The sequence below is a fragment of the Podarcis gaigeae genome (assembly GCF_964106915.1).
Source record: "Podarcis gaigeae genome assembly, chromosome: 7".
NCBI lineage: Eukaryota > Metazoa > Chordata > Lepidosauria > Squamata > Lacertidae > Podarcis > Podarcis gaigeae.
Window position 1 is genome coordinate 86,359,529 of NC_139683.1, and position 20,285 is coordinate 86,379,813.

Genomic DNA, 20,285 nt, shown 5'->3' on the forward strand with positions numbered 1-20,285 from the left:
ACCTGAACAGAGAGTGGATGCAGGTTGTGGACATAATGCCATATTGATTAGCTGTTCTGACGAAACATGGAAGCAGGCCAGAATATAGGGGGGTGGCATGGCTACCTGGGTAAAAATTCACAAGAGATTCCTAAATCACAATATTAGGAAAGCCTTATATGAAGTTTGGGAAAGGAACAAAAAATTATTAGAAGCAAAAACCCCATGGTGGTTACGAAGGCGGTAAAAAGAAAAAAAATGGATTCAAATTGGTTGACATATAAAGATCTTTTAGAGGAAGTAAATAATAGATTACAAATGAAAACATATGAAACAATAAGACATACAGGAATAGGCTGGTTACAATACCATCAATTAAATGCAGTTTTTGAGGAAGATAAGAAAGTAAATGGATTTGATAAGAAATTATCTGAATTAGACAAGGAATTGATTATAAATGATGATAAAAAAATCCAAAATGTATAAATTATTATTAAATGGACACTTAAGAGGCGAAGAGGTTAAAGATGTCATGGTCAAATGGGCACAAGATTTCGGTCATACAGTTGTTTTAGAAAAATGGGGAAACTTATGGAAAAGAGACAAAAGATTTAAAACATACAATAGAAGATTTTTTTTTAAATGATGTACAGATGGTATCTTACACCCTCGAAATTGACTAAAATCTACCAAAACACCAGTGGAAAGTGCTGGAGGTGCAAACTTAAAGAAGGGAATTTCTTCCATATGTGGTGGATGTGCCCTAAAATAAAATAAAAAAAATGGGATACCATTTATGAAGAATTAAAGAAAATGTTAAAATATACTCCCCCCCAAAAAAACACACACCCAGAAATGTTTTTATTCGACCTATTAACAACAGACATCCCAAAAGAAACCAGAGGAATATTTTTGTATGCAGTAACGGCGGCCAGGATAGTAATTGCTAAACATTGGAAAAGTAACATAACACCAACAAAAGAAGAATGGGTTTTTAAACTGTCAGAATATCTTGTATTGGCCAAACTTACAGGTTTAATAAGAAATTATTCTAATGAGAAAATAAGGAGAGAGTGGGAAGTCTTTATAATTTATGTGAAGAGAACCGATTCCCAGATTCATACTTGGTTTAGTTTAGAATAAAAATCTCACAGGTAATTAGAATAATTCTCCAAAAATTTAATCATTATAGACAACCGGTGATATGAGGAATAAAGATCCACGTGGAGTTAGTTGGAAGTCAATTACTTTTTTTCTCCCCCCCCCCTTTTTTTCTTCTTTTTCGGGTGTTGTTTTTCATTGTTTTGTATTTTTGCTTGCAGATTATGTTATGTTTACATCCTTGTAATTTTGTTTTTGCATTTTCTTTTCTTTTCTTTTGTATTGTTTGTTTGTTTTACTCAAAGTTAGTTTGTGTAATGTATAATTCTGATATGGGTTAAGAACACATTGTTGCCCATTTACAACAATGTAATTGTTATTGCTGAGCCTCAGCGCCTAGGGCTTGCCGATCGAAAGGTTGGCGGTTCGAATCCCCACGGCGGGGTGAGCTCCCATTGCTTGGTCCCAGCGCCTGCCAACCTAGCAGTTCGAAAGCACCCTCGGGTGCAAGTAGATAAATAGGGACCGCTTACCAGTGGGAAGGTAAACGGCGTTTCCGTGTGCTGCGCTGGCTCGCCAGATGCAGCTTTGTCACGCTGGCCACGTGACCCAGAAATGTCTCCGGACAGCACTGGCCCCCAGCCTTTTAAGTGAGATGGGCGCACAATCCTAGAGTCTGTCAAGACTGGCCTATATGGGCAGGGGTACCTTTACCTTTACCTTTAATTGTTATTGCAGTTATTGGTGGTGATAATTCGACAGTTAGCCTGTGAAAGAAGCAGAATAGAATAGTATTCGCTGCTAAATTCTACTTCAGCAGTAAATATCTACATGCATCTTACTAGCTTTATGGTGTTTCAACATTATTAATACTTAAAAAAAAAAAAAATGTCCGAGTTTGCTAATCTCCTGTAGAAACATTAAGTAGAGTTCGTTTGTGCCATAATTTCTGCCTGTCTTACTTCCCCTATAGATTTCAGCTTACCAGCTCTCTGAAGGCTGTTTCTGGGTCAAAGCTAAGGAGGATCGTTTTGAGGATGATGAACTCTTTGCCAAACTGACTCTTTCCTTCGCGACTGCACAGGCCAAATGTGAGTGGTGTATTTGGGAGCAGCATTAGCTGCAGTGGAAGGTGGGGAGATGCCTTCAGGAATTCTCCATGGGAAGCAGATGGCCACAATGGCCACATCAGAAGCCAGAAGCACTCGCTGCCTGAGGAGCAGATCTCAGCCACTTTGCTTCTCCCTGGGCATTTCAAGGTTAGAAAGGCATGGCAGCTAAGCAAGGTTTGGGAACTGGAAGATGAGGTTTGTCCCAACAACTCCAGTTTTGCTTTGGGGAAATAATTTTCTGTGGACCTTTAGCGATCAGTGGAATTTGAGGCAGGATGTGGGGTGGAGCTGGTTTGCGTTTTGTCTCATGTGGTGTTAACACATATTGATAGTACTTTTCTCTCTTCACTGGCGATTCTTGAATTGGATTCCTTTTGTCATGCTGGCTACAGCCAAGGGTGAGTACCTTAAACATCTGCAACTTGGATTTTATTCCTATTTATAATATTGGCAGGTTGGGAAACCCATAAAACATCTTTAAATCATCATCATACATGAAGAATAGGAAACCAAAAATATAATTCATCATATTAATTAATACCCCTGTTATTAGTTGTCACCTTTATGTCTCTCGTTTTTTATTATTCCAGACTGATTCCAGAATTCTCAGTTGTGGAATAGGAATCAGACAGTTAGAGTGCCAAGTGCCATTTAATGGAGGGATGCAGAGGATTCGAAACATGGGGTGGAAAACAGTGCAGACCAGAGAAGACCCTGTAGCAGTTGCCTGGTAGTTCTGACCATGCCCAACCATGCATTGCTTCGGACAAGAACTTTAGTTGCTGAATATGAAACCTTATAGGCTCTGGGAGTCATTGACCTGCTGCCTGGTCCCATGGTATTCAGTGCTTTCATTCTACGGAGGTGGTTAATTAGTTCATTCTTCGTTATTCCGCTAGCAGTACAGGGAGAAGAGGTCTGACCTAAGCATCTCCCTGACATGCTATTGCCCAGTGTGAAGGGTGATTTTCTAAGTTTTAAAGCATGCATATATATATATATATATATATATATATATATATATATATATATATAAAATTTTGTTAAGATTTTTTTTAAAAAGTTACAGAAAAAAAGAAAAAAACAGGTAAAGAAAAATATAAGTAGAAAACAGACAATACAATAAAAAACAATACAAAAACAATACATTAAAAAAAGTACATAAAAACCCTTTACTTGCATTCATTCGCTTACTTCCTTGACCTCCTCAAACCTCCCATTTTTGTATTCTAGTTCAGTTAGATATTTCAGCAAATCCTTTCCAGCTTTATTTTTATATTAATCATAATCTTAATACACTGTAATTTAATTTCTCTTCTTTCATCAATTCATTTTTACTTAATCCTTTATATCTTTTCTGCTAAATCCACAGTTTTATTCCAACATCTTTCTAACATTCCTTAATTTTAGAATATTTCTGTAAATAAACTTTAAATTTCTTCCACTCTTCTTCCACCGACTCTTCTCCTTGGTCTCGGATTCTGCCAGTCATCTCAGCCAGTTCCATGTAGACCATCACCTTCATCTGCCATTCTTCCTGGGTGGGTAGATCTTGTGTCTTCCAGTACTTTGCGATAAGTATTCTTGTTACTGTTGTGGCATACATAAAGAAAGTTCTATCCTCTTTTAGCACCAATTCTAAGTTTTAAAGCTTTTTGTTAAGTCAGCTTCCTTTCTGTTGAGGGAACCAAGAATGCAAGAATGCCTATATATGAGGAGGCAGTTTGAAGAACTTGTCGCTTGACAGACTGAAGCTATTCTCTTGTTGACCAGTTTGGTTTTTTGCTGTCTCTCTGGTTGGATAGGGGTTTCTCTCTTTTATTTGAATGTTCCTCTCAAGTCCTGATGACCAAAGCTAATAAGCACACCATCAGAACTGTTGTCCTTTCTCAGCAGAATTAGCCTAGTTATAAGTAAGCTATTCCATACACACCCTTACAGTTAACCTGATGGTGCTAGCCTGCACGTTAGTTAGGTTCTAATTTTATCAACTCTGGGGCTCCTGTGGTAATTGTCAGAAGGCAGCTCCCAGGCTTGCATGAAGGAAATGTCACTTGCAGAGCGGAGAGCCCTTTTCTCCCCCTTCCTGTGACTTCTCTCCACAGCCCACGGCAAGCAGTTTGTGCTGAGTGCACACAATTCTCAGTTGCTGTAGTCAGGACAGAATATCTTGTTGATAAAATGATGTGGGATGTGCTGTCTTTGATTTGCTGTACCTTCCTGTGGGAATAATAGCTCTCTTCCCCCATTTTTTTCTTTTTTGGGGTGTGTGTGTGTAATTGACATAGATATCCAACTAGTTGTTCAAATCTTCTTTGTTGCTCTAATAACATTAAAGCTTCAAAATACATAACCATATCTGAGCGGTCAATTGACCAAATATCTTTTTTGTCTGGTGAGATACCTGATCTTACCTGGATCACATGTGGAAATGAAACTGGGAGTGGAAAAGATAACTGAGTTGGCTTCTGTCTGACAAAGGAGACAGTGGCCACTGGTTAGCTTCACTTGAAGGATTAATATTTCACCCTTGATCAAAGTTGTGGTAGATGAATGTTGTTGAAGCCACAAATAGCACCTCTGCATTTTTTTTAAAAGGTAATTTTTTATTTATGAGAATGAATATAAAAGGGCACTAAAGCTATTGACACAGATGTCTTGTGGGATCTTGTCCTCATGAGAGCTCCATTTTCCCCCTGAGCCTTCGATTTTTCATTGAGATTGCATCTGCACTTAGTCCTCTTTAGGGGAGTTGGTTGTCTGCAAGCAGAGTACTGGTGTCTGAAAGGCACGGACTGTACTTGGGCCCCAGACTAGCCCATGCATAAGTCATGCATTCTCCAGGAGCAATAAGTTCATTTCAACATTTTAGGGAGGGCCCTGGGGCTGTGGTTTTAGAGTTAGGCAAGTGACTCTTCTACACTTTTCTTTTCTCTCACTTTTTTTTTGTAACTTGGCCTTTGTCATGCATTAGGTCAGTCTGATGTCTTATGACAACTGAGTGCATTGGAGTCATACTTTAAAGGAATCCTTCCAGGATTTTCAGAGAGTGCTAACAGCTGACTTGTGCCTAGTGAGACTTGTGCTGTTTTTTCCAAATCATCAACGTGATTTGTAACCAAGGAGACGGCAGGATGTGTGCAGACCCTCATTTTGGCAGATTGGCGCTGTGGGTTAAAGCCTCAGCGCCTAGGACTTGCCGATCGAAAGGTCGGCGGTTCGAATCCCCGCGGCGGGGTGCGCTCCCGCTGCTCGGTCCCAGCGCCTGCCAACCTAGCAGTTCGAAAGCACCCCCGGGTGCAAGTAGATAAATAGGGACCGCTTACCAGCGGGAAGGTAAACGGCGTTTCCGTGTGCGGCTCTGGCTCGCCAGAGCAGCGATGTCACGCTGGCCACGTGACCCGGAAGTGTCTCCGGACAGCGCTGGCCCCTGGCCTCTTAAGTGAGAAGGGCGCACAACCCCAGAGTCTGTCAAGACTGGCCCGTACGGGCAGGGGTACCTTTACCTTTTTAAGCCTTGACACTGCTTTCGAACAATATCTGGACTGCCATCTTTGCCAATTCCTTTTGATCATCATTTTCGCTTCACAGATCCTGTAAGCAAGTGTATGTTAACAGGCTTGTTTTCTTCAAGCCCTGATTAATTGTCCCTGAGCAAAGCATGCTTCCAAAGCAAGGCCAGTTGCTGCCTATCTCTTCTTTTTTCAGCTCTGCTTTTCTCCATTTATGGGTTCTGTCAAAGGAAGTAAGTCTTGGGCAATCTGTGTAGCTGTCCAAGGACTCTGTGTCGGATGCCCTTGGGATGATTGCTTCAGTGTTTGAGGAGGAAAAAGCAAACAGGTGCACTCCTACTGGTTTCTTCCTGGTTTCTTTGGCAGAAAATTCCTAGCCACTCCTATTAGGATCCATGTTTGGCTCCTTTTCCCATGATGGCATTACCTTCTGTAGGTCAGCTAGTCATGCTGGAAGCCGGAAAAGCATGTTGAGCAAACATTTTGGTTCGAGATGTAATTCTTTGGTATAGAAGATTCATGCAACCACCTGACACACACACATGTGAGTAGTCCTCTAAGAACGATCGCCTCAATCTCTTCCTGTGTGTCTAGGTATGGAATAGTCATAGGAACCAAGATGTTTCTTGGTTTATAAAGAAGCACAAAACACGAGGTACAATATATGAAGCTACACCTGTTCAGCTTAGCTTGCCAGATTTTCACTGTCCTTCTAAAGATTGTGTGTTTCACTGTTTATCTCTGAAAGAGTCTCGCTTGAAGTATTGCCTGCCTGGTAAGGTCCATTCCTTCAAGCTGTGAGAGAACTCTTGCTCTGTGTTTCAGCCCTCTGGGTCTTCAGTGAATGTCCCCCATGTTCAGGAAATGAAATCCTTTCTGGATAGAAAATATTTGTGAATGCTAGTGCAGCTCTGTTAGCATTGCTCTGTTATAGAGGCAATGAATTGATCAGAAGGGTTTCACTTGTGGTTCTTTAACAGTCTCATTGTGGAGTTTTTTTCAATTGTATTTTGTCTCCAAGGGGTGTACAGACATATTGACCATCCCTTTCACACCTTGATGTAAAACTGACACCCGAGGCAGGTTCTTGAGGCAGGAGGTTGTCCCCAGGTGTACCACTTTCTTTCCCAAAAGTGATAGTTTATCTGGGAAGAATTATTATAACAGAAGAGTACATGTGCCCTCTAGTGGACAAGATGAAACATTACACTGGAAGTAATGTGAGACTAAACTATAGAAGCCAGGAATCTGGTTTTTGGATCCTTAATATAATCTGCAAACAGTTACAGATAGGTAGCCGTGTTGGTCTGCCATAGTCAAAACAAAAAAATTCCTTCCAGTAGCACCTTAAAGACCAACTAAGTCAGTTCTTGGTATGAGCTTTCGTGTGCATGCACACTTCTTCAGATACACTGCAAAGTTTGTTATGATTCTCACCATGTTTGTGAGATAGAGTCTCTAGTCTTATTTTACAAAGAGCACCTGTGATTCAGTAATTAGCCCAAGGCAAAACCTGAATTCAGATGTTGCAGGCGCAAATCTGCTTCTCCCCGTTCTACCTGTTTTTCTGGATCTCTCCTATCTTTCATGGTGCTACACCCGAAGCTCCATTCCTTGCTCTTTCATAGCTTCTTCATCATCTGAAGCAGATTGGTTATCTTCCCTCTCTTTGCCCTTCATTTCTAGTCTGACTTTCCCTCCTATCCCATGCTTAGTTTTACTTTGTGGTGGACCACTTTAACATGAGCTTCAAAAGGCATGAGTTCCTCTCTTTTCCCACTTCCCCATTCCTCTCCCCACAGTTAAACTCTTACTCGAACAAATCCAAGCTTCACTGAACTGCAAATGTCCTAATTTTCCTAAAGATAGTTAATGATGTGTTAGATCATAACACAGTAGCAGAGGAAAGCTGAGGCAGGGTTGAAGGGATCATGATCCGACTTGAACAGAACGAATAGAGTTAAAATGTTCATTCCGGGTCACATTATAATTAAACAGTTGGGAGGGACCTCAAAGGTCACCTGCGTTCGGAATTGGCTGAAATAGTTTCTTAGATCTATATTGCAAGCTCCCTGCTCAAGGGAGTCATGCCCCAAAGGCCCAGATCTTCCCATTCTTGCATAGCCCTCAAGAGTCTGTCCTCTTGGTGGCTGATCCTGGAGTTCATGCTTTACTTAGAACTCAGCCAGGTTCACTGTTGCCCTAAGCCTTGCATTAGCTCCCATTCTAGGTTTGGTAGGGGGCTTAAGGCTCCGGCAGGTGTCTCTTGCTTCAGGAAGGCTCTCTCTGTGGTGCTAGAGCTTCCTGAAGACTTCGTTCCAGGGGAGGATATAATTACACAGAGCAGGACACACTAGCTCATTGTTCTCAACAGTTTTGAACTTTTAAGTCCTGCCCCTTTTATGCTCACCAACCATCTTTCCTGTAGGTGAGCATGCTGATAACTGTTAGTGGAGCCTGCTGCAGCACAGGAGGATCTGTAGAGTACAGTGTTCACCCAAGTGCTAGCATTAAAAGGATTTGCTCAAAATTGCACACTTACTAAAAACTTACTAAGTAAATAGAGCCCCCTCATTCACTTCTATGATGAGTAAGAATCTCTCAACTGTGTGCTTTGAATGCCACCTAGTGGAAGTAGGGAGAAGGACACGAAAGAGCAAAAGAAAAGACTGATTTGAAAATTCATTTTACGTTACATGTATTCAGCATAAAGAACCTGTTTCCAAATACATTCTTTATCGGTGTCTATGCATATTGCAATCTTATGATCACCAGGATAGAATTCTTTCAGTGAGGCTTGTATGATCAGCCTTTTTGTGCATGTTTTGCCTTTCTTCTGCTTTAGCTTGCACGTGCACTCCTTGTTTTTTGTGCATTGTACAGAGGATAGGCAATAATGGTGTAACGTCCTTCACATCTCTGTTAGTGTACCAGGTCAAGTTGTTTCTCATAGCTAAACAGCTTAACAGGCCTTTAGCTAATCCAAAGTTTCATTGTCTACATTTTTAAGTAGCAAGATCGTACACACTCCATTAGCGGGGACGTCTGGAATAGTAATGCTCCAGGCCAGATACTTCGCAGTATCTGCATAGTGTCGGGAGCTTTTGCAATAAAACATGTGACAGGTACAGGTACACAGTGAGAAATATTTTATGCGAGCCATTCACACATTGCTTCTTTCTTCTTTAGTTTTAGATTAGGGTCTTTCAAGTACACCTAAAAATTCCAACTATGAATGGGGCAGGCATGTACATATAAAATTGTAAAGGGCCAACTTGGCCCCATGATTGGCTGTGATTTCCTGTTGAGCATATAGGCAGTGGAGCGTCCCTCAGGTGCAGCTATAGGTAGGACTCTGCTGTGACATTTCACTGGGGTGATGTATGTGTTAAGGACCTAGTGTCAGCATGGCAGAACAGAAGGGGAACCAGCCTGTTTGGGCCCCTAAAATAGTGAAATTACCAGAGGGAGTGGCCACATGACCGCTCAGTCTGCCATATCCCCTTCAACATTCCCACAAGTTGAGATTTTGGTGAAGTACGCTTTCCTTCATGGCGGAGGGAACAATGCTGTGTTTCCAAACTTCAATAAATGCATGGCTATCCCATGTAGTGTGTTGCAGGGGCAGGGTTGGGGGGGCAGAGCTTTTCTATTTGGTACATTTCCCAAGTGAGGATAGGCCAGTATCTATAAGACTGGATGCCTCTTGGAGTGTCAGAAGAAGAAGAAGAGGAGGAGGAGTTTGGATTTGATATCCCGCCTTTCACTCCCCTTCAGGAGTCTCAAAGGAGCTAACATTCTCCTTTCCCTTCCTCCCCCACAACAAACACTCTGTGAGGTGAGTGGGGCTGAGAGACTTCAAAGAAGTGTGACTGGCCCAAGGTCACCCAGCAGCTGCATGTGGAGGAGCGGAGACGCGAACCCGGTTCCCCAGATTAGGAGACTACCGCTCTTAACCACTACACCACACTGGTGTAGAAGAGAAGAGAGGGTCCGTTTTTTTCCAGGCCCGGTTTATGTCCCCTGGATGGCATGGCTGTTCCTGCGGCGTCATAAGGGAAGCAGCATCACCTTGCTTTGAGCGCTGCTTTCCCGTGGCTTTGCCCCATTCCAGTCATTTATGCGGGAACGACTGTGAATAGTTTGGTGTCACCTGCAGCCTCACTGCACACATGTTGTCAAAAGTGAGGTGAGAGGGGAAGTGGTCCCACTGTAAATAAATGTGAATTAGTCGCAAGAGAATGAAAGATACAGCTTTAGAGAGATGAAATTTCCGCAGAGGGGCACGTATATACTTGAATAGATGTGCAGTCACAGGGGTACAAACTGCTGGCTCAACTACCGTGACTTTCTGCATTCATTCATGCACAGAAACATGCCAGCAGCAATATTTGAAGATAACTCGAAACCCTGATTATACCAGTAATCTAAAAGTGCTACAGATGTACGACTTTGTCCTGGAAACAAATGGTCATCAGCAGGGCTTTTCTCAGCTGGAAGTTGCTGGAACTTAGTTCTAGCACCTCTCAGGAGGGTGCCATTGCCATTGCAGTGGTACCTCAGGTTACAAACACTTTGGGTTACAAACTCCCCTAACCCAGAAGTAGTACCTCGAGTTGAGAACTTTACCCCAGGATGAGAACGGAAATTGCGCAGCACCAGCAGCGGGAGGCCCCATTAGCTAAAGTGGTACCTCAGGTTAAAAGCAGACCTCCAGAACGAATTAAGCTCATAACCTGGGGTACCACTGTATAAGAGAACAAGGGAGGTGTTCATGGTGAGTTCTGGCACCTCTTTTTGTTGGAAAAATAGCACTGGACATCAGTCTGGGATAAGTGGCTTGTCCTCCGGGTTTGTATGTGTATTCTATTCTATTTTTAAAGAAACCTTGGGGTGACTATAGCAAACCCTTGCTGTGGGTTGTTTATTTGCTTCATATTTCTTATGCTCCCACTATATTGTTGGGGTATTTCTTAAGTGAGGAATCTTTATATTCCTTTTTCTAGTGGAGGGAAAAAGGGAGAATGCTTGCTTGCAGTGCTTCTTCCATCCGCCAGATGTGCGCAGTTGAGCCACTTTGGCTCCGTTTCCTGGCAGTGATGTCAGAGCAATTGGATTGGAGGATGCAGTCGGCTGACATTGTGTCACCAGGGCGGTGGCTCCCCTCCTCCCCCTCCCGCTTCCCCCTCCCCTCCCCTCCCTCCCCCCTCCCCTCCAGCTGGCCTCGTTTCTCAGAAACAAAGGAAGGAAAAGCCTGGGTGTTTCTTTCCCACAGACAAAGGCTTTTCTCTTGCTGCCAGAGCCTATGGCCCCCTCCATCTGCTGCTTTCCTTTCATGCCACCTATTCCCCAATGGGGAAACTTTAGCAGCAGCTCAGATCACATTTTAGGGGTTCTTTTGTGTTTTGGTTTTAATGTGGCAGAGGAATTTGCCAGTCCCTTCTGGGCGGGAGGCTAGAGAGAACCTGAGATGGTGATTATTATAATCTGGGGAAAGCCTTCCATCTGCTTCTGAACTATCACATTCTGCTTTAACCCTTCTCTGCCCCTTTGTTTTATGCTGTGGAGATGCTGCAGATGAATATTCTGGAGCTCTCTTTGGGAAGGGGGGGGGCAGCAAATAACTGTAGGGCTCTTGCAAGCTTTTTTCGGCCTTAGCTGTTTCCCTTTTTAAGTACCTCTGTGACTATTTGCCTTATTCTGCTTTGGGTAGTGCCCTTACTTGCCCTTGAAATTAACTCTGTGTGCATTTTTGTGAAATGAACGCCCCTTATTTTGCAGCACTGCTGGGTCACTCCAATTCCCTTCACTCTGCTGCCCTTCCTGATGTTGCCATAGACTTCTTTTTAGCCCTGAACTCCCCACAAGGGTGCGCCTCTGTGCCTCACCCATGCCCTGCAGCCCTGGCAACTGCCTTAGGCTTAGGGACCCACCCGAATGTGTAAAATGTGCTTTCCCAGCACTCCTCTGCTGAGTCACCCAGGTTGAGCTTGGGAAAAGTTTGCCGTAAGCTGTTCCTGCAAGTCAGGGCATTCACCCACACTCATCTGAAGTCATCTTACATTGCTAAAGTTATGAGGCTGACCATTGTTCTGATTTCTTAGCCTCAGGACAAAGTATAGGCCTGTTTTCCAGATCTTCCTCTGAGTCATCACACACACCCTACTTTGCAGATTGCCAGCTCTTTTATGTTCTATACTGAGCAGCTCAGGAGGAGACTGGCATTGTTTATCATTTTGCAATCTGCCATGTGTGTTACATTCATAAGAGCTGACTACAATACTCAATATTTCTTAACATAGAAGAGTCAATTAAATGTATGCATATATATGCTTACGTATATACAGATACCTTGCTAGATGAAGAGCCACACTAGTTCAACTTTCTTTGGTAAAATCCCAGCAGACAGTAGAAGACCATCTGCCCAAAACTGCTCAGTGGTTCACTGGTGGATTGTGGTCTACCTTCTGTGTACTCCTGTTTTTTTCATAAGCCGCATAACACGCATGTCTGAATCTCCTGAAAGGATGATTGCCGGAGAACCAAATGCATGCCACCTTGGGTTCTCAGGGGCCACTTCCACCCTACATACTTTTCACTCAAGGGTGTGAAAGTAGTTGCTAAGGGTCATGTAAACCTCCTTAGCCTGGTGTCCTGATATGGACAAAAGTTGAGTTACTATGCGTTTTAGTCGGTTTATACAAAGGTGGCTAGGTAATCTTTCCAGCTGCAAATGAATGGAATTGTGAGGAAAGTGAATATTTCCACACAAAGCTTCACCTCCCCCTTTTCTACTTTTTTGTGGTTTCAAACTACTTTGCTTAACTGAGGTTTTCTTCAAGAGTTTGGGTGTGTTTGTGAAAAGCAAGTGGGTGCTGGCATAATTTTTCAAATATTGGCGTGCAGCACGAGGATACCCAGGGAGCCCACTTTTGAGAGTAAATTCATCACCATCATTTATTTTTGTAAGCTCTCTATTAGAAAGTACGGTTTCTAAATTTGGTGGCCATTCCCGTTTGTGGTCAGTAATTGGGACATGCCATAGCGGCTCCACGGTGAAGCGCATCCCTTGCACGCAGGAAGTCCCAGGTGCAGAAAGCATTGCAAAGCTGGAAAGGGAATGCAAAGGCTGTACTACTAACTTAGCCCATTTTGCAGCTGTAGAATCACGCCCCCCCTTCCCAATTCTTTGTTGTTGTGAGCAAGAAAGTAAAAAAGTTTGGCTGTGAGCATTTTAAAGGAGAGAGAAGGTACAAGATGAATGTGGGTCTGTTGCTGAGTGTGTAGTTTTCTGTCATGCAAGTGTCAAATTCCTGTTTGCATGCAATTGCAAAAAGAGATTTCTGATTACTGTTGGAATCTCTTTATAAGGAAGATATTATTTCACCTTTTTTTTAGTATTATAATTTCTTATACCATAGCTTTCTATGTTTTCTAACAGATCTGTCCTAAACTCCCTTTGAAGTGCAGTCTAATCCCACTGCTTCTTTACTAACAGGGATCAGGTGCTGGACTCTTCAAGCACCAGATGGTGCTGTTGCCCTATTTTACTATTCCCTGTCTTCCTTTGCCGCATTCAGCCATTTTAGAGAGGATGTTTGCCTTCCCTCTAGACTCCATTTTGTGTTTATGGCGCAGAGAAATAAGACTCAGGAAGGGAGGAGTCTGCAGGGAGGGTGAGGCAGGCTGAGTCAAAGGCTGCGGCTTTTTGATGTCTCTGCTTGCTATCCCCTCTGCCTCTCACAGGCATGCGCAGACACAGGCCAGGCCCAAGCAAACGCCACCACCCCCTGCTTCTTCAGGAAAGCTTGCCTTGTGTCTGTGCATAGCACCATTTCCAAGCTCTGCATATAGGAGCGCTGAACCCATTTTCTGTCTGTGGTACTAAATTCTAGCAGTCTGGGTAGCTTGCTCGCCTTCCTTTTCACTCACTTAACTGCAGTTTGATGCCACAACACACCACACGGAGAGATATGCTTACATTTCTGGCAAAGTCTGAAGCATCATTCAGTTAAACCAGAAAGGAATGCTTTGCCCTGAACTGCAGTGACAATTTTTTCCAAAACAGCAACCGAGGAAAAAGCAGAAGTCATGGACGAATATAATTGTTATCTTAGTCTGTTTTATTTTTCTGAGTCAAGAGGTTTGAAAAGGGAAATTTATTTCCCCCCCCCCCCAAAAAATAGCCTAAAATGCCGTACTACCTGCTGTGTGTGCCTGTCTTATTTCTCAGTGCTGCACCTGAAAGCCAGAAGGGTTGAATGGTTGTGAGCTGCAGTGGCCAGAGGTCTAGAGAGCTTTGACTCTTACGCTGTGAATGAACTTGTCTTGGGGAGACTACTGTGATGTGGATCCCCAGAGTTCTCTTTATGAAAAATGAGTTGGTCATTTGGGTTCTCTTTGCCACTATTCAAGGATTTTTATTTTAAATTCATTTTGAGATGCAAAGTGTATCTGCTTCTTCTCTTCCTTCTCCTTGTTTTGTAGCTCAGGACCCCCTTCTCTGCCTGTCTCCATATTTAGTGATCATGCCTGCTGGAACCAAGATGCTTCCACAGGGTCCATTGCCCCCCCCCCCCATCCTGCTTGCCTTCACTAATTTGAGGTCATCTTTGCTCATTTTTCATTGAGCTGATAAATCTGTGGCTGGCCGGTACAACTTCAGAATGTAGGTAGAGAATGACATGAGTGAATGTCAGAAGGACACTGACAAACTGGAATGTGTCCAGAGGAGGGCAACCAAAATGGTCAAAGGCCTGGAAACGATGCCTTATGAGGAATGGCTAAGGGAGCTGGGCATGTTTAGCCTGGAGAAGAGGAGGTTAAGGGGTGATATGATAGCCATGTTCACATATATAAAAGGATGTCACATAGAGGAGGGAGAAAGGTTGTTTTCTGCTGCTCCAGAGAAGCGGACACGGAGCAATGGATCCAAACTGCAAGAAAGAAGATTCCACCTAAACATTAGGAAGAACTTCCTGACAGTAAGAGCTGTTCGACAGTGGAATTTGCTGCCAAGGAGTGTGGTGGAGTCTCCTTCTTTGGAGGTCTTTAAGCAGAGGCTTGACAACCATATGTCAGGAGTGCTCTGATGGTGTTTCCTGCTTGGCAGGGGGTTGGACTCGATGGCCCTTATGGTCTCTTCCAATTCTATGATTCTATGAATGTTATTCCACATAGAAAAAATATTTCCTGTACATAGAAAATTAGCCTTCCTAGCTTTGCCTTCTCCCTGGCATCTAGTTTTCTGCATGCAAGGAGTATTTTTGTAGGTGAGACATTCCATCTTTAGGAGACACTGGTCCTAAAAGATTTACATTGGCTCCCAGTATGTTCCCAAGCACAATTCAGAGTGTTGGTGCCGACCCTTAAAGCCCTAAATGGCTTCAGTTCTGTATACCTGAAAGAGCATCTCCACCCCCATCATTCAGCTTGGACACTGAGATCCAGCTCTGAGGGCCTTCTGGTGGTTCCCTCCCTGCGAGAAGAGAAGTTACAGGGAACCAGGCAGAGGACCTTATCAGTAGTCATGCCCACCCTGTGGAACACCCTCCCATCAGATGTCAAGGAATATACAATTTTCTGATTTTTAGAAGACATCTGAAGGCAGCCCTGGATCAGGAAGTTTTTAATGACCAATGTTCTACTGTGTTTGATGTTTTAATTTGCTTGATGCCACCCAGTCAGATGGATGGCATACTACTACTACTACTACTACTAATAATAATAATAAATATAATATTCTGTAACCCCTGCCTCATCCAGAAGATAAGCAGCTGAGATACAGGTTTACCACCTCAGTGAATAGTTGCTTCTTGTACTTCTGATTATATTTCTGATTTTAACAGCCCACACAAATAGGCATATAATTTCTTCCCCAGCCATCTCCATATCATAGTTAAAAGCAGAATTCCTCTTTCTATTCATGGCATCTCCCACTTCTCACCAGTACTTGCATGTGAGGCCTTTTCTCATCTGGAGAGCCCCCCAACCCGCGTAGATATGCTAAAGGCAGCCATGCTCTCTTTCCGTCTCTGAACCCTTAATTTAATTTGTGCACTGATGCAGATGCACAGAAAACTAGGTCAGTGACTCCAAAACCTTACCCATAATACTCCTAACCTATGGAGTATGTATCAGACAGGGAGGATAAAATGTTAAAGGAAGCTATATTAAGGCATTGCCTTTAAGTGAATGATGTCCATTCTTCCCTTACCCACCCACTGACCCACCCCAAATCTTCCCGTCTCCCCGTGGAATCCTGCCAGGGAGTTTGATTCAGTGTGCCACTTACTTGCTGTGGCGTTGGCCCTGTGGCAGTGGAGTCCCTCCTGCAAATGTATTGCAGGGGAGCTTCTTAAAAAGCAGAGATTCCTTTTGCCTTCAGATTTGGGCCCTAGTGGGCTACCCTGATGACTTAACAATAAACGCGAGAGCTCCATGGCAATGCAACCGTGTCTCTGATACCCTGTTTACATAGAAGCACAGAATATGAATGCTTTGAAGGAAAGTTGGCTACACCCCTCAGTCTGTAGGAAGGGAGAAGGAAAGAGACTCTGGCATAGTGTTAGATATTGCTAGTGCCTGGAAGGAATCCTTGAGATCAAATCTGCATTTTATTTTCTTAATTTATGATAAGATACTTCATCCACCTTTCACTGTATAGTCCCAGGGCAAGTTAAAACATTACAGTCATGCAATTAAAAGCAAATAGAACAGTTTATACAATTATATAAACTAGCAAAAAAATCTGAACAAAAGAAGCATAGTACAGTGGTGCCTCGCAAGACGAAAAGAATCCGTTCCGCGAGTCTCTTCGTCTTGTGGTTTTTTCGTCTTGCGAAGCAAGCCCATTAGCGGATTAGCGCTATTAGCGGCTTAGCGGATCAGCTGATAAGCAGCTTAGCGGATCAGCTGATAAGCGGCTTAGCGGCTTGGGGAAAAGGGGGGGGGGAGGGAAAAAACCCTGCAGGAACTCGCAAGACATTTTTGTCATGCGAAGCAAGCCCATAGGAAATTTGTTTTGCGAAGCACCTCCAAAACGGAAAACCCTTTCGTCTAGCGAATTTTCCGTCTTGCGAGGCATTCGTCTTGCGGGGCACCACTGTATAGCTTAGGTTAAAGAAAACAGGAGCGGTGGGTCCCAAAGGATTTGTCAAAGGATAAAGAGGCCTTTATTCAGAAGCTGAATAATGATCTTGCTAGACACACTGTGTGACACACCAGTGACATGTTTCAGATACACCTGCAAGCAAACGCTAGTCTGAAAGAACTCCTATTGCTCAATCACTCCCATTACAGTTGCTACCAGTTGTGTGGCATTTGAGGCAGAAGACAGAGAAAGATTAAGTGTCTTTCCCTACTGTCTTCTATTAGCTACTTCTGACAAAATCAATTAATGGCAGAAAGGTTGTGGTGGGGGAATCAGGGCCGACCTGAGACGTTCAGCTGCTTGAAGCAAAACAGAAAATGGTGCCTGCCTGCTGAAGCCCACCTCCTGTCCTGGGGGCTGGGGGGTGGTAGGAGTCCAGAGAGGAGCAGTGCAGGATACTCCTTGGGACCTGGATCTGCCCTCCCAAGGGCCCCCCAGTCTGCCACCTGAGGTAACTGCCTCACCATGCCTCGTGGGTGGCCGGGGCGGGGAGGGGGGAGAGAAATGCTTGTGTTTTTTAGCTGTGAAGAAATTGCATGCTCCCCAGCTTAAAGTGAGACGTCTTCTCAATTGCTAAGACCCTGCATTCCTCTCTGGCCCACAGCAAAAGCGAAGGAGGAGCAGGGAGAGGAGAAGGTCCAACAAAAGAAGAAGACCAGGGAGCTGAGAGTAATGGATCCGAAGATTGCACAGAATCTTTGTGAGTAGTATGATTTAGCCAAAGTGTTTGTGGTACTAAGGGCAATTGCAGAGTGTGCTTGAAAGGCTTAGGGTGTATTAGTCAGTGGAAGTCTGACTGGAGGTTTTGTGCTTCTCTTTGACTGTGGCAGCCATATTTCTGGGCTCCTTCCGCATGCCTTACGAGGGAATCAAGGATGCCATCCTGGAGGTGAATGAAACTGTGTTGACTGAGTCCCTGGTGCAGGTGAGCAAAGACTGGAGCATTTGAGACGCTCCCCCCCTTCAACTTGTGACCACCATATGTCAGTAAAGTCTGCTTTTCTATCCATGACTGGGGTCCTAGCAGTTGATAGCCACATCATATGCATTCAGGTTTGTGGATCACAATTTGTTTCAGGCCCTGGTATAATAGAGAATGGAGACCATGCTGCAATGAGAGCCCTTTCTGTTTTAATGCTTGCCGTGCAAATTCTGTCCAAAAGGCTGTTGAGGAAATATTTGCCATAATGTTCTTCCTTTCTTGAGTGGGGAGGTACCCACAGGCTGGAATAACTCACTCTATTCTGCCCCTTTGAAGATGATTCCTTAGCCGTGACAGGAAGTGCCAGTTGTCTCCTAGGTCCAGTGTGGTCATTTTGCCTAGGGGCCCCATTGCGAGCAATTTCCTTCTCTTCTCTCTCAGAACCTGATTAAGCTTATACCAGAACCAGACAAGTTGAAGATGATATCAGAAATGAAAGAAGACTATGATGAACTAGCTGAGCCTGAGCAGTTTGCAGTTGTGGTAAGTGAGCTGCTTTTGCCTCTAGAAAAGAGAAGAGGGAGAACATCTTTTTCTGAGAAGAAGCTGCTGAACATGACAAGTTCAGCATATCATGTACATGACATGGTTTTCTTCATTTTCTTTCTCAAACTTCATGTGTCCCATCCACTCTCCAGAGATTTCTCTGTTACTTCCATGCTGTACACTGTCATATGTGAGGACTGACAAAGTCCTCTGTGTTCCCTGTTATCTGGGCTTCTAGGAAATTGAAAAGAAAAAAAAAATCAGGGACCAGTGGAGGATATGTATCTGGTATTGGCTCCCACTCACCCACCAAAACCGTGGCTACTGCATAGGGGTCATTACTATTTTTTATCTGTGCCCTCCAGGCAACTGATGCCCTAAACTGGGAGAAAAGTAACATTTAGTAGTCAGGCAGACACATTTGCCAGGAAGCACCATTTCCTTGTCCTTGTTGGAGTGTCCTACTGAAAGCCACAACTAGATAGCACCTGGCTCAGCAAACAAGTAGTGTTTCTTTTGGCTTTGAAAGAGAATTTGAAGGTTAGATGCATCAGTGCGATGGCAGGGCAAGGACAGGAGTCCTAGCAACAAGTGAGCAATTTCTGTTCTGAGCCTGTGTGTTGCAAGGAAGACATAATCAAGGACAAGCCAGAAAGGTTTAGATAGTACAAGAAGTTCCTCTGAGGAAACACTGACTTTGACATTTTAGTCTCTAGGACTGAGTACTGCAAAGGTCATAGATACAAGAAGCAACAGAGCTAGAGCTGATATTTCTCTGAGAAAACCAGACCGACCCCCTTGCTAAAGTCAAACTGTTTCTCAGTTATCCTTCCACAATGTTCATCCCGTATTCAGAATAAAACTTGTAGTTCCATTTATTTCAATCTCATTGAGCAGTTGCTGCCATACATCCTACATTGGATCCTCAGAGTTGGATGCTATAGACTTCTGAAGGGGAAAGGTTCTTTTTCTGCTTTCAGCATGCACTTTTTCTACAAAGTAACGCCTTAACTGTTTCCTCTATTTTTTTTGTTTGTTTGTAATAATGGCAGGGAAAACCAGAATGTTTAATCGCATGGGTTTTGCAAGCTCCTTTAAAGCCAATTAATATTCTTTTAGAATCGCAGTGTATGTGCTGCATTGATAGGTTTTTTTTATATTAAGCTGGTGTCAAAGTGTTCAGCACCGTACAAATTCCACAACATGGATCCTGAAGAAACCACAATTGCTGATAAATATCCTTTCTCTTCTTTCCCCTCTTCTACAGACCACCTTGGTTCCTTGTCATCCTTGTCTTCCTTTTCCTCCATCTGTGCATGACAGTGTTATTCTGTCCCCTTTCCTTCCCAGATTAGTACAGTTCCCAGTCTGAGGCCCCGTCTCAATTCCATCCTCTTCAAGCTACAGTTTAATGAGCAGGTGGAAAACATCAAACCACAGATAGTTTCTGTGACAGCTGCCTGTGAAGAGGTCCGCAAGAGTGAGAGCTTCTCCAACCTGCTCTCCATCATCCTCCTGGTGGGCAACTTCATGAATTCTGGCTCCTCAAATGCTGATGCCTTTGGTTTCAACATCAGCTTCCTCTGCAAGGTGAGCTTCTACAGGCAGAACCTCTGCAGACAGATCTGTTCAGGTCATCCTGGCTCTACAAGCCGCTGACATCTTTTGGGGCTGGGGGAGAAGCAACTGATGAATGGCATTCATCATATTTAACAGAGCTCACAGTGGCCTGCTTTCTCCACTACCAGCTCCGAGACACAAAGTCAGCTGACCAGAAGATGACTTTGCTGCACTTCTTAGCTGAAACGTGTGAGGTGCGTTATCCTGAAGTGCTGAAGTTTCCTGATGAACTCATCCACGTGGAGAAGGCTTGTCAAGGTATTTTGGGGCTGGTGTTTGTGCATGCGTTCTCTGGCTGCAACTTACCATCTCAGGCTTTTTAATGTGAAAAAGGGACTCGG

General features: G+C 43.7%; 1 protein-coding gene across 3 annotated transcripts in view; it reads left to right on the top strand.

Annotated features, from left to right (window-relative positions):
- The window catches only part of LOC310848844 (protein diaphanous homolog 1-like), an 83,085-nt gene that overhangs the window by 41,317 nt on the left and 21,483 nt on the right, over positions 1 to 20,285 (top strand). For all 3 annotated transcript variants that reach the window (XM_083748379.1, XM_083748377.1, XM_083748378.1), the window contains 6 exons: positions 2,054 to 2,171; positions 17,461 to 17,556; positions 17,687 to 17,781; positions 18,220 to 18,321; positions 19,675 to 19,914; positions 20,073 to 20,202. In XM_083748379.1, coding sequence (XP_083604505.1) covers positions 2,054 to 2,171; positions 17,461 to 17,556; positions 17,687 to 17,781; positions 18,220 to 18,321; positions 19,675 to 19,914; positions 20,073 to 20,202 — 781 coding nt within the window. The remainder of the gene's footprint in view (positions 1 to 2,053; positions 2,172 to 17,460; positions 17,557 to 17,686; positions 17,782 to 18,219; positions 18,322 to 19,674; positions 19,915 to 20,072; positions 20,203 to 20,285) is intronic.